Raw genomic sequence first — 13192 nt, 5'->3', positions numbered from 1 at the left:
ATTATGGACATGTTTAATGTACACTTTTATATGCATGCCATCAACCTGCTGGGGTCTACGGATGAAAATTAGTCTGTGGCTACAATCTGGCACATTTACATGCCCATGATCATGAATGTGCACTGTTCCCTACATTAAATAAATAAATAAATAACAGTGCTATGTTGATGTATAAAAACTGTATGCTGTGGAATTTGCAAAATATAACTGAAAATGTCATGCAGGAAAACAATTTGAACCTGTTTCCCCCTGAAGGACCCCAAAAGACCAACTGCGTCTTATATATTCATTTTCTGGATTTTACATATAAAACTGTGGTTGCATTCGATGTCCACACCGCAGTCCAGGCTGTAATCCAAAGTCTGATCCAAAGGGGCAACTGGACCTTGGTAAAGGTTATTGACAATGTTTTGCTTCTCCAAAAAACATTATCTGTTCTTTAAAACGGTTTTTAAAGGTGAGGTGAAATGTCTTCGAGAAATTTAACCAACGCCAGTTAACACTTTGGATCATGCTTTGGATAACCATAGAACATGGAAGTGAGTTTAGTTAGATTTTTAAGAAATGAAGGAAGAACTATTTTATCAGTAAGAAGATGACAATGTCATTGTACTTCTAGAACTGTAACTACAGCAGAATGCGACTACTTGCTGTGAAAAACAGGTTTGACTCAAAACTCTTGATGCTTCTGTTGTAGAAAATGTTGCAGAAACCTGCAATGAGTCTGCACATATTTCAAGAAAACATCTACAAGCTAAAGCAAACACCTCATTGCCATTGTGATGTTGGCATGCTTTGGACGCATTTTCTTTCATTAAAACATTTAAAAACATTTTAAACTGTTAGTATCTCTAGGCATAGGTAACTCTCCATCATCTTCCAGTACTACTGACCAAAATTTAAGGCAATTTGTTGAATAGTTTTAAAGACAGATCACTTTTGTAAAACCTCCAAAATACCTTCGTTCCAACCACCAACTTCATAATCAACCAAGAAGAATGCAGCTGTGAAACCTGATGAAAAGATCATAACTTGCCAAATATCAAAAAGTCTCAACCCTCTGATTTCAAATATCCAGTCCAAACTTTTCATCATCTCCACTGTACATGAAACTAAAATGATTGCTTATGGTGCTATTAAAAAAAAAAAGCTTGTATAATAACTGCACCACTTCCTACCCATCTCCAACTGGTCTCATCAGGCTCAGACCTCAAATTAGTCTCCATGTCTCGACCTACCTCGAAGCTATTAAGGCCTAATTACATTTAGCTAGGTCATTAAGCACCTATTTGGTCAGCAGCGACCGCAGGGCTAGTGGGTGGAGGGTGGGGATGACTGTAATTGGGAGTGACCGGACCACGTCTTGCTTCTCCACAAGTCCATTAAAAGCTTTTCTTTGCTACTTAGAAGAGGCAGAGGAGTTGTGTTTAGCTTTTTAAAATATGATTATTGGAAGATGGGATGACTTGGGTAAACTCCATTTAATGTCCAACTTTAGTACTTCTAACTTTAACTGTTGACTTTGCAATGACAAATTAAAGTGAATGTTTTAAGAGTTAGCTGTATTTGGGTGAGTAGAAAGCAAATAAAGAGCCAAGTGAGTTTACTTTAATGACCTAGACCATTTAAAAACAATCCAATTTCTCCAGTCTCTTAACTCTAAATGGTTTCCATTAAAAGGACCTTTTATTTGTCTTTTAGTCACTTTTCATTAGCTATGATGTCTGTAAGGACAATGTGTAATACGGCATGTGGAATCTAGATCAACAGCAATTCTACAGATTTAGATTTCATGTATTAAACATCAACTCAGCTAAAAGTTGGTGCCTAAATGTGGCTTTACCAAGCAAAAATATAACAAGCAGTAAGAGCACAATCCTTCAAGAACAACTGCATTTAAAGAAATGTTGCTTGTATGAAGATGCAGCTGTTTATGATCTATGTGAATGGCTCCTGGCTAAATGAAGATATTGCAGCTAGGGATGCACAGATGCATTTAAGATCACTATCAGCCAACACCAACCCCGTTGACAATCCCCATTCGCCATCAGCATATAATGCGGCATGAGCAAATATCAGCAGCCAGAGTTTATCTGTTGTGTCCATCAGTTTCATGCTGACATCTAGTCTGCCTAACTGTTGACTCAGAGGAGAGTTTTTCCTTTTAGTAGGCAGAAGAAGCCGCATGTTAGGCTCTGATCTGTGTTCATGGTCAAACTTCAGTCGCAGTTTCATTAAAAAAAAAAAAAAATCCAAAGATGTCAAAAATGTCAGCATCTGCGTCAGCTGGAATCCTTTTTAAAAAAGATTTTTCTTAGGGCTTTGTGAGTGTTTACTGTATAGAGAAGGCTAGTGGGAGTCAAAAACAGGGATGAGAGAGAGGGGATGGACACATGCTGGAAAGAGGCCACAGGCCCGACTCATACCCATGCTACCTGGGTTAGGCCAGCTGCACCTGCACCCACACATATTCTTAAAGCACAGGTTGTCATGAAAAAAAGAGTATTTAGAGCCGATGTGAAATTCAACAACAATGAAGAATACAATGTTTTTCAAGGGAATAAAATGCATCCATTTGTCTGTGACTCCTCAGCAGCTTTAAAACTGATTTACCTTGTGCTAAGTAGAACATTGAATGGATATATAAGGAGCTCAACAGATAACAACAAAGCAACATGACATGCAAAATTCCAGTTACAGTGTCAGCAACCACTGTAGCCATCTGCTGAGACATCCAGCTGCATAACCAATATCTGGAAGCATTTCACCAGGCTGTTTGTCCAATAAAACCTTAATAGACCGCAGACAGGAGAGGCAAATGGAGGAAGAGAAAGCGCGAACCAGCCCCTGGCGCACATCAGCCGGATTGCTACCTGCTCATTCGGGTGTCATTCACTTTGTCGGCCAGCCATTTAGATCTGATTTACAAGCCGACATCAAAACCTCAGCCAAGATTTTTCCATTTCATCAAAGAGTCGCATGTCTCCAGAAGTCCTTCACATTGAAATGACTTTGAAAAGGCCGATGTGAGGGTACTAGGAGCTGCTGCCTTCTCTGTGTCCTTTATGCTCTCCTGAGACAATGTTTGTTTCACTCTGAGGGGGAAAAAGTTCATGTTAAAACAATGAGAACAAAGGCAAAATATCCATGTGAATGTATTGTCTTCTTTAAAGGTTTGCAGGGATTTTGAAGTAGGGAAAGCTTTGGAGACATGTGCTGAGAAATCAAGAGATTTAAAATAAAGACTTGCAACCTTTCTCTCCTGAGAACAAGGAGCTGGAAAGTCTTACATCAATCACATGTTTTTTTCAAGTCAAACCACATTTCTTTTAATCTAAACCCATCCTGCCAGCCTGGAAATAAAAGCAGGAGAGATTCCAAGGGATTGATTCATTCACATCTAGCAGTCCAATCGATCCCCAAGCTCCCTTTCTTCCCGGCAGCTGTTTCACCACTCAGAGAATTGGACGACTCAGGGAGGCCTGATGGACAGTAACCCTGAGCCACGCTGTCCTGTCACGGGGGGCTGTGAGTGGTGATGGAGGGGGGATGTGCGAGGTAAGGTGAGGTGAGGTGAGATTTCTGCACAGCGAGCAGGTGAGGGAAGGGAGGACTAATTTGTTCCATGAGCCGTGTGCTGTGTGCCAAGGGCACGAGCCGACACTCGGAGGCCTTGCTGTTAGCTCCTAGCCCCGGTCCACTTAATAAAGCCTGTGTCATTTCACTCAGAGCCACAAGAGAGAGGAACCACTCGCTCTGTGCAACTTCCTCCACTCTGTTCTGCTGGCAAAAGCGTTTTCCCACAGACTCATGTCGCGAGCACAGAGCTGTGTGATATGACAGCCCGGAAAAAGGAGCCTGTGAGAGGTTGCCAATGGTTATGAGGAAAATGGAACAAATCTGGAAGAATCAAAGTGAATTAAAGACTCAGTTAAACTCAATTAATATGAAATAGATCTTCTGGTTTTATCAATAATGCAGACTTTATTTAATGGATCCAGATTGCCACGCAAATAAAGATAAGCAGCAAATCCTACTGATTAAGAGGCTCATCTGAGGGAAAATGTTAATGGGAATGTGTAAGCGTAAAGTTCCATTAGCATTGTCACAGAGAGAAGCTGCACAGTTAAAAACTGTGTGCATCACGTCACAGGAGCATGCATTCGTTCAGGTAGCGATGCAGAAAATGTTAACCCACTTTTCTCTCTCCTCTTGGTTTTCCTTTTCTGCTTCAGGAGATGTAACATGGTACATTTTCCACAGCTTATCATACATGCACAGAAGAGAATGATGGGAGATACAGCCGCCACAATTCTCTTTGGAACAGGTTTCAATGATCGGTCATTGTTTCATGACAAATCCATTTTACAAGGAGAGTTCTGCAGCCATGATGCAGATTACTGAATTGATTTGTCCGTAGGTATTTATCACACACAGTATCACATTTATGAATACATTTTCTAGTGATAGGGCAAAAAAAGCAACAGGTCTGACCTGAATTCAGATCCAGACAATAATGTTAAAATCATGTAGGGCTGGGCGATGTGGCCTAAATACCAAACTGGGTGTACAGGTTTAATTGATTTAAATTCCTGCTTAATATTACAACATGCAAGTAAGGAGAAAAGCAGATATGGTTGACTGTGCACCACTGATTACAGAAAGCAACCTTATGTGAAAGAAAATAAAAATGTGGGCTCAGATAGCTCAGCGAGTATGCAGGCAACCCAGGTTTAGATCTGGCCTGTGGCTCCTTTCTTGCATGTCATTCCCCATTCTGTAGTCACTACATCTAACCCATTCCTCTGTCCTCTGATATAACAAAGAAAAAAATAAAGCCTCAGAATAAATCTTGAAACAGTCAGCAGACATACCAAATAGAGATGGGCCAGACTGGAAACAGTATCAGTATCAGGTCTGATATTTACAACATTTTTATATCGGTCAGACAGCGCCTTCCACGTCATTGTTCCCACTGGGCCATGAATGTCCTGTGCGTCACACTTTGTGCACAGCTAGCTTAAGACAGAGTTATGTGAGAGACAGCGGCTCTGTCTGAATCCATTCATCATCATATTTCACTCCAACACTTAACAGCAGTCAGATAACAACCCAAACGACCCATTTGTGTCCATGTGATTAATGTGAAGCACGGTTTACTCTGTCATCCTGTCCGTGGCTTTAATGTGAGCTGCAGCAACACATATTACAACGGCTTAAACATCTGCTTAAAGGTGTTTTAACCGTACAAGAGAGGCAGCGATGCGGACTGCTAGAAACACGGTGGCCACTGCTAAAGCTAAGTTAAATCAATGATAAATGTCATACTTCTGGCAAATCCTTCACAATAAAAGTTTCATTGAAGGCTTTTATTGTGAACACCCGTGTCAGTAAATATGTTTGAAGCAGCAGCTTGCCTTTTATATCAATTTTTAGTTTGAAAACTTCACATCTGTTGCTCTCTGCTGCAACAGTCCCTAGATATATCCTGCTTAGTTGAATGTAGAGATGTAACTATATTAAAATTTGTTTAAGACAATCATGACCTAAAATATCACGGTTATCAGTACTATTGCAGTAGTGATAAAATCTGCTGTAAACATAAAAATTGACATTATTTTGTATTTAAAAAAACACTATAAATCAAATGTACAGCACAGGAAATTTGTACCTTTTTGTGAAAACATAAAATCAAACAAGTAAAATTAAACTGAAAACATATTCACAGTTTATATTTATCTACAGCTGCAAGAGAAGTATGAGAACCCTTTGGGATTTCTTGGATTTCTGCATAAATTGGTCATAAAAAGTGTTCTGATCTTCATCTAAGTCTCAACAATAGACAAACACAGTCTGTTTAAACTAATACTGCACAAAAAATGATATGTTTTCATGTTTTTATTGAACAAAACATGTAAACATTCACAGTGAAGGGTGGAAAAAGTATGTGAACCTTTGGATTTAATGACTGGTTGACCCTCCTTTAGCAGCATTAACCTCAACCAAACGTTTCCTGTAGTTGCAGATCAGACCTGCACAATGGTCAGGAGGATTGTTTGGACAATTCCTCTTTACAAAACTGTTTCAGTTCAGCAATATTCTTGGGATGTCTGGTGTGAATCACTCTCTTGAGGTCATGCCACAGCATGTCAATCGAGTTGAGGTCAGGATTCTGACTGGGCCACTCCAGAAAGCGTATTTTCTTCTGTTGAAGCCATTCTGTTGTTGATTTACTTCTATTCTTTGGGTCATTGTCCTGTTGCATCATCCATCCTCTGTTGAGCTTCAGTCAGCAGACAGATGGTCTTAAGTTTTCCTGCAAAATGTATTGATAAACTTGGGAATTCATTTTTCCGTCAATGACAGCAATCCGTCCAGGCCCTGATGCAGCAAAGCAGCCCCAAACCATGACGGGCCCTCCACCATATTTCACAGTTGGGGTGAGGTTTTGATGTTGGTGTGCTGTGCCTTTCGTTCTCCACACGTAGCGTTGTGTGTTCCTTCCAAACAACTCAATTTTGGTTTCATCTGTCCACAGGATATTTTGCCAGTAGTGCTGTGGAACATCCAGGTGCTCTTTTGCAAACTTCAAACGTGCAGCAATGTGTTTTTTGGACAGCAGTGGCTTCCTCTGTGGTGTCCTCCCATGAACTCCATTCTTGTTTAATGTTTTACTTATTGTAGATTTGTCAACACAAATGTTAACATGTGCCAGAGACTTCTGTAAGTCTTTAGCTGACACTCTAGGATTCTTCTTCTCCTCATTGAGCATTCTGCGCTGTGCTCTTGCAGTCATCTTTACAGGACAACCACACCCAGGGACAGTAGCAACAGTGCTGAACTTTCTCCATATGTAGACAGTCTGTCTTACCATGGACACATGAACATCAAGGCTTTTAGAGATACTTTTGGAACCCTTTCCAGCTTCGTGCAAGTCAACAATTCTTGATCGTAGGTCTTCTGAGAGCTCTTTTGTGCCAGGCATGGTTCACATCAGGCAATGCTTCTTGAGAACAGCAAATTCAAAACTGGTGTGTGTTTTTTATAGGGCAGAGCAGCTTTAACCAACACATCCAATCTCATCACATTGATTGGACTCCAGGTTGGCTGACTTCTTGCTCCAATAAGCTCTTGGAGAAGTCATTAGCCTAGGGATTCACATACTTTTTCCACCCTGCACTGTGAATGTTTACATGTTTTGTTCAATAAAAACATGAAAATATATCAGTTTTTGTGCAGTATTACTTTAAACAGACTGTGTTTGTCTATTGTTGAGACTTAGATGAAGATCAGAACACATTTTATGACCAATTTATGCAGAAATCCAAGAAATCCAAGGGTCCACATACTTTTTCTTGCAAATGTATTTAGCGTTATGCTGCAAAGTGAAAGACATCTGATGCTGCAGTCTCATACCCACAAAAAAGAATATAGGTGATTAATTCAACACTGGTATCAGACCAGATCGGTATCAACAGATGCCCAAACCTCAGGAATCGTTGCAGCATCAGAGCTTAAATAGCTGAGTTGTTGCATCACCAGAAATGAAAAAAAAAAAACAATTCACATTTTAAAATGCCTCCTATTTCTGTGAACCTGTACAAAGCCTGAAGCAGAATGCTTGAGCTAACTGCTGATCAACTATCCTTGTTATTTCTGACTGGAGCTTCAGGTTTAGTCAAGCTAGTTTATGCAAAGAAAGTTTTGGTATGTGGAATTTGCTTTGTAATACACCATCTAAAGGACTGGTGTTGAACTAAGTCTCATAAGTAAATAGATGAATGCGATTTGCAGATGAAAAGCTCATGGATCATTCATAAGAATTTCATAGATGATCTGATTTAAGTCAGGCTCAGCACTGATGCTAATCCATTTAATAGATGCATCTGGAAGGCAAGCAAACTGAAACAAAACCCAGCTCCACTATTCCACAGTGTTTATATGGCCACATAATCTCTGAGACACCTACATAAATCAGACCTGAAGAGCATGGTAAAAAGGAACTGAGGTAACTACGCAGATTTATATTCTTGTCATTTAAGTGAACTGACCCTTTAAATACTTTGTACTTAATTATCCTCTGTGACTTCTCCAACTTGTTTACATGGTCATTTGAACCCTCCTGATTCACAAGACAGATATTTTGTTGTTGGGAAGAAGAAGAAGTAATGGCATTGCAGATACTCATGTTAATGGAACCCCTCCAACATGGCTGCATAGTCCACATAACCACTGCTGACCACTCTGGAACCATGATTAAACAGTGCTGCCAGACTTTGAAACAAGGTTCTGGATGCTGCTGAGTTGATCTTATTTTCTCATTTTAACCATCATTTACACCTTTTACAATAACATTTCTAGATACAGCTCAATTTCTTTATATAAGATAGTAAGAAAGTTGAGCATTCAGAGAATCAGACCAGTTTTGTCAAACTTATCGAAATGTAAAATGGAGAAGGTGCATGAAAACTGTCAAAATCACAACTGTCCTCCGTCACCTCGTCCCAGTACTTGTTAACCCTATGAGACTGACGTTGTTGTATATGACAAGAAGAGACAGTTTACTAAAGGTTAAAAAATGGCTGAACCATAAAATGTATCCAATGATGCTCTCTATGCCTGTATAGCCCCAACAAAAGTTTTTCTAGTGAGCCAGGAAATTCAGTGACTATCCTGGGTCATAAAATTAAATCCAATCCAATTCAATCAAATTTAATCCGATATTGAACATCTTTTTTCAATTTTTAAATCAATGTTTCCAACATTTACGCAGCTAGTGGCTAATGCAATCAGACACATTGTCTGTTTTGTATCCCACTATGGCAGCCAACCAATGGCGGCTTGTTCCATCGTCAGGTCATGCTTTGTCAAACTGCACATAGAGGAGATGTCCAGAACAGCTCATAATGGAGAGAAAGAGAGACAGAGAGCCGGTGGCGTAGCCCTCTGTGTCACTGCAGACAGGAACTGCTTTGAATAGTAGCACAAAAAAAGCAAACACAAAACAGAATAAGGACTTTTTTGTAAAAATATGAATATTTGAAGACATAGAATGATTTTTTTCCACTTTTTGGTCCCCAAGAGATGGGAAAAGAAGTTTGTGCTGATTGTTCACTCAAATATAAGACAACACTCTTGGGGGGTGGTAAGGTTGGCCAGATGTAACTTTGAAAGTTGTTTAAATGGGTGATGGCATTCAATGAGATAATTGTAAAGTTTATGAGGAAACTAGTCACTCTGTCCAGTCACCTGTTTTGTCTCTTTTGGTGTCAGCGCTTCTGTCAGAGGGCTGCACAGGGCATGAGTTTTGGAACCTTAAACTCTATTAATTATCCATATTTTCTAGTTTAAAAACTTGCAGTCCATATGGCAAAAAATGTCACCTTTTCCAATATTGTTCATCCCTAATATGAAAATTTCCAAGGTAATGAAACCAGATTTGAATTCTGACAAATGCTGTGACGGTATTGTGACTCCCTATTGACAAAATTCAAAAACTGTACATCCATATTTTGGTCCTATTGGCTGTAACTGAACTCTACATGGGCCTTTTGGGTGATTATCTTAGATTTAGCAAGGCTCAGCCAGTTAGCCAATAAACGACTGTAAGAATCACAACTGCAACACTTGACCCTGAGCTTATCTGGATGCCTTGTGCTTTCACTATTTTATTGAAAACATGTGCCTCCATGTGTTAAAGGTACATCTCAGTCCTGTAATTCACACACAGGTGAGTCCAAATTCTAAAAAGTCCTGCTAGAGTTTGTAGAATGCATGTCCATATCCACAAAGCCTTTCTTTGGGGCACAAGGCAGCCATTGAAAAACAGACAGGACTAAGGACGCTCAGACGTCTGGACTGAGTTTCAGTTTTCTTTGTTACTAACCAACCAACAAAAGCTCAATAGAATCTCTCCTCAACTGTTTGGCTGACTATGAAAAAGAGACCCGCAAAAGAACGAAAATAAGGCCTTTGCTGTTTCTCTGTAACTTTGATAAAACAGACTGCTTCACGCCACACAAACATGAATTCTGGTAAGTGGGTGGGAGGTGAGTAGCAGTGAGCCTTTAATTGACCTCTGACCCCTTTTCTTGACCAGGAGGGCCGATCCTTCAGAGTCCTCACAAATGACAAACTTCCCCCACCTCAGGCCAACAACACAGAGTCTGACAGGGGTGAGCAAAGAGCAAAGTGCTTTATTTAACCACAGCAGGCATGATGGCGGAGGGGAGGAGGGGGGGTGGAGATGAAAGCGGAAGCCCCCTTTCGTTGGCTCGATCCAGCAGAAGGAAGAGTGCTTGGCAGAGCGGCGGGTGAGCTAAGGAGGCTGCCCGGCTCCCATGTCTCTGAAGCACCTGTTCACCTCAACGCTAAATGTAAAGTAGCCTCGAGGCAGTTCTGAGCGCGCTCAGAGAGGGGGGGGGGGGTGGCTGGCTGACACGGTACTCCCAGCTATGCCAGCTGAGTCACTGAAATTAAGACCAATTTAGAAAGGTGTCTGGTGAACAGGGCCTCCACCCCCTTTCCCTCTGCCCTCCATCCACCCCCGCAGCTCTTCTCCCACTTCTCTCTCCCGTCTCCTTAGCTCGCCCCCAACTCAACTCCCACACTACCACCCACCAACCCACCACAGGGACTGTGGCTGTTTTTCTAGTCCAGCAAATCCACATATTTGCACTGGCCTACTTCAGTATTCAAACTTACATCCAAATAGGTGCTTTACTGCTTGTGACAGAGATGTTATTGTCAGTAAAACCTAAAATCTGAAGTGTCAAAAGCATCAGTGCAAATTTTTGCATTCAAATGACAACAATCTGACAGGTTGCATCCCAGAGAAGGTGCAACAGTTTGATCAATGTGCACAAAGATGCAACATGACAGTGCATTTATACCCACTTCTTCATAAAGAGAATACCCAAAAAAGAGTTTATACATCAGGATTATGCCTATTTCTGCACAGACCACTGCACACAGTAGCCTAAGCTGCAACCTGCAGAAAGGCAAGTGAGATAAATCACAACCAGGTGTGTGTAAACAGGAAGCTTAGTCCTAGTTAGGGGCTACTTTTAAAGAAAATCCTCGTCTTGCTTCACTTGTCTCTGGTCTGACAACCGGTGTTAACCTGAGGAGAGAGACTGCTACAAACTATGGAAGCCCGTGAGGATTCAGGTATTGAGAATACAGCCCATTTTAATGGAACAATCTGCTTATCAGACCACAGTATGATAAGAAGAAGAAAAAGAGGGATGAACGCGATGCTTCCAGGGAACAAATCCACCACCAGCCTCCATAAATCTTCTATATTTATTCCTTTTCAGGCAGCCAGGCAGCTCGCTTTACGTCTCTGCGTATTAGCCCATTTAATGTAATATAGAGTAGAGCTACAACCTGTGTATCCAGTGACGATTTCTCTTCGATACAGACGCAGGATAATGTTACAACGGCGGGATAAATGTGTATAACAGACGGTGGGGACGAACAAAATAATTCACTGCTGTGGTCATTTCTAAGAAAACACACTATTCTCTCTGTTTGAGAAGATTTCTGAGTCATAAATCACCCCGAAAGAAACACGAACCCCTTGTTTTTCTCCAGACAACGTCGCGAGGCTCCCTCTGGCCACCGCTGTTGCTTCACGAGCGCTGTATGAAATAGATGCGCACTGCATTTCTCCCGTTTCTCCTCGTGACTGCTCAAACGCCACAATGGTACAAAAACAAAAACACCCATTAAGGTTTCTCTATGTGCTAAATCCTCGTGTCTTACCGTGTCGACACTCCCCAGCACGGCGGTTGCCAGTGTTTGTACCGGAGGAGGCTGCTCCCCGCTGGCTCCCTCCGACGCCATCTTCGTACTGTAGCGGTCTGCTGGAGTGAGGGCGCATCCGGCACTCATTAACTATTGCGCTGCTGAATGCAAATCACGCCACGCGCGGCCATTGAAAAGAAAGAGAGGGGTAAGATTTGACAAATAGACGGAGCTGTAAAAGGGGGAGAGAGGACGACAGGTCTCCGCTGCTGTAAAAGCCCACAGTCGAGTGAGAGAGCGGGCTGCTGCGGGGGAGGGAGGAGGGAGGAGGGCAGTCCTGTAGGCGTGGTGCACCGACGGACCGACGCGTAACATCCAGATGCGAGGTCCCGGTGCGCTCCCAACTGGATAGAAAGTGCGTCCCTACCCTACAGGCTGATTGACAACAACATTTGTAGGCCTAGTGGCAACAAAATAAAGTCGGTGAGTGGTACCCAAACTGCGGCTCTGGGAGTGGGGCTGTAATATAAAATAATTTTCAAAATAAGTAACTTTTCTTTTTTTTTCCTTTATCAAATTATATTTCTTTTTTAAATTAACCCTTTTTCCCCTTATTTTCTTTTCATTGATTCATTCATTTTCAGTAGGCTACATTTATGTTTGTTTCTTGATCTTTCTCCTTTATTTCTTTTTAATTCGTTCAATATTTATCCATTGCAATATAGGTAATTTTCCTTCTTTTGTTTTTGTTTTTGCTTGTATTTTATTCTATTTCATTTTTTAATTTTCTTTCAGCTTTTTTTTTCTGACAACTGATTCATTATTTTTTAATTAAATTATTAGCTTTATTTGATATTTATTTTCTTATTTATTTATTTATACTTTTCTCTTTTATTCATTTCCATTTTCTGTCTTTTCTCTTTTTTTCTATTTATTGATTCATTCATTTTCTAACAAATTTCTTAACTTTCTTGGTCTTTCTTTATTTCTTTCTAATTTATTTAGCTATTTTAAAACGTTTATTTCTAAATAGGTGACTTTCCTTTCTTTTTTCTTATCCCATTTATTGTTTTCTGTATCTTAATTTTTATCTTATTTTTTTCAGAATTGTCTCCTTTTTCTTTTATATATGTATATATTGATTCATTATTTAGCATTAACTCTCTCCAATTTTTAATATATTTATTCATTATATTTAATCAATCTATCTGTGTATTGGTCCTTTGTTTTTATTTTATCATTTATTTTTTTAAATTTCCTTTTTTAAATAATGTATCTATATTTTTTTTCATTTAAAATCCAATAATTTAGAGTTGGTATTTTTTCATTTTTTTTTTCTTCATTTCTGTCGTCATTCTCTCTGTCTTTCTTCATAATTTTCTAGGCTTGCCTCTGTAAATCCCCAATTATCTTTTCTATCCCCTTTTTCTACCTTTTTCAGTTT

General features: G+C 40.2%; 1 protein-coding gene across 1 annotated transcript in view; it reads right to left on the bottom strand.

Moving 5' to 3' along the window:
• The window catches only part of cttnbp2 (cortactin binding protein 2), a 150293-nt gene extending 138249 nt beyond the window's left edge, over positions 1 to 12044 (bottom strand). The window contains exon 1 of the mRNA XM_041795646.1: positions 11767 to 12044. Coding sequence (XP_041651580.1) covers positions 11767 to 11895 — 129 coding nt within the window. The 5' untranslated portion in view covers positions 11896 to 12044. The remainder of the gene's footprint in view (positions 1 to 11766) is intronic.
• Positions 12045 to 13192: the final 1148 nt, after the last annotated feature.

Source organism: Cheilinus undulatus, linkage group 9, assembly GCF_018320785.1.
Source record: "Cheilinus undulatus linkage group 9, ASM1832078v1, whole genome shotgun sequence".
Classification (NCBI taxonomy): domain Eukaryota; kingdom Metazoa; phylum Chordata; class Actinopteri; order Labriformes; family Labridae; genus Cheilinus; species Cheilinus undulatus.
This window is presented reverse-complemented; position numbering and strand designations above follow the sequence as displayed.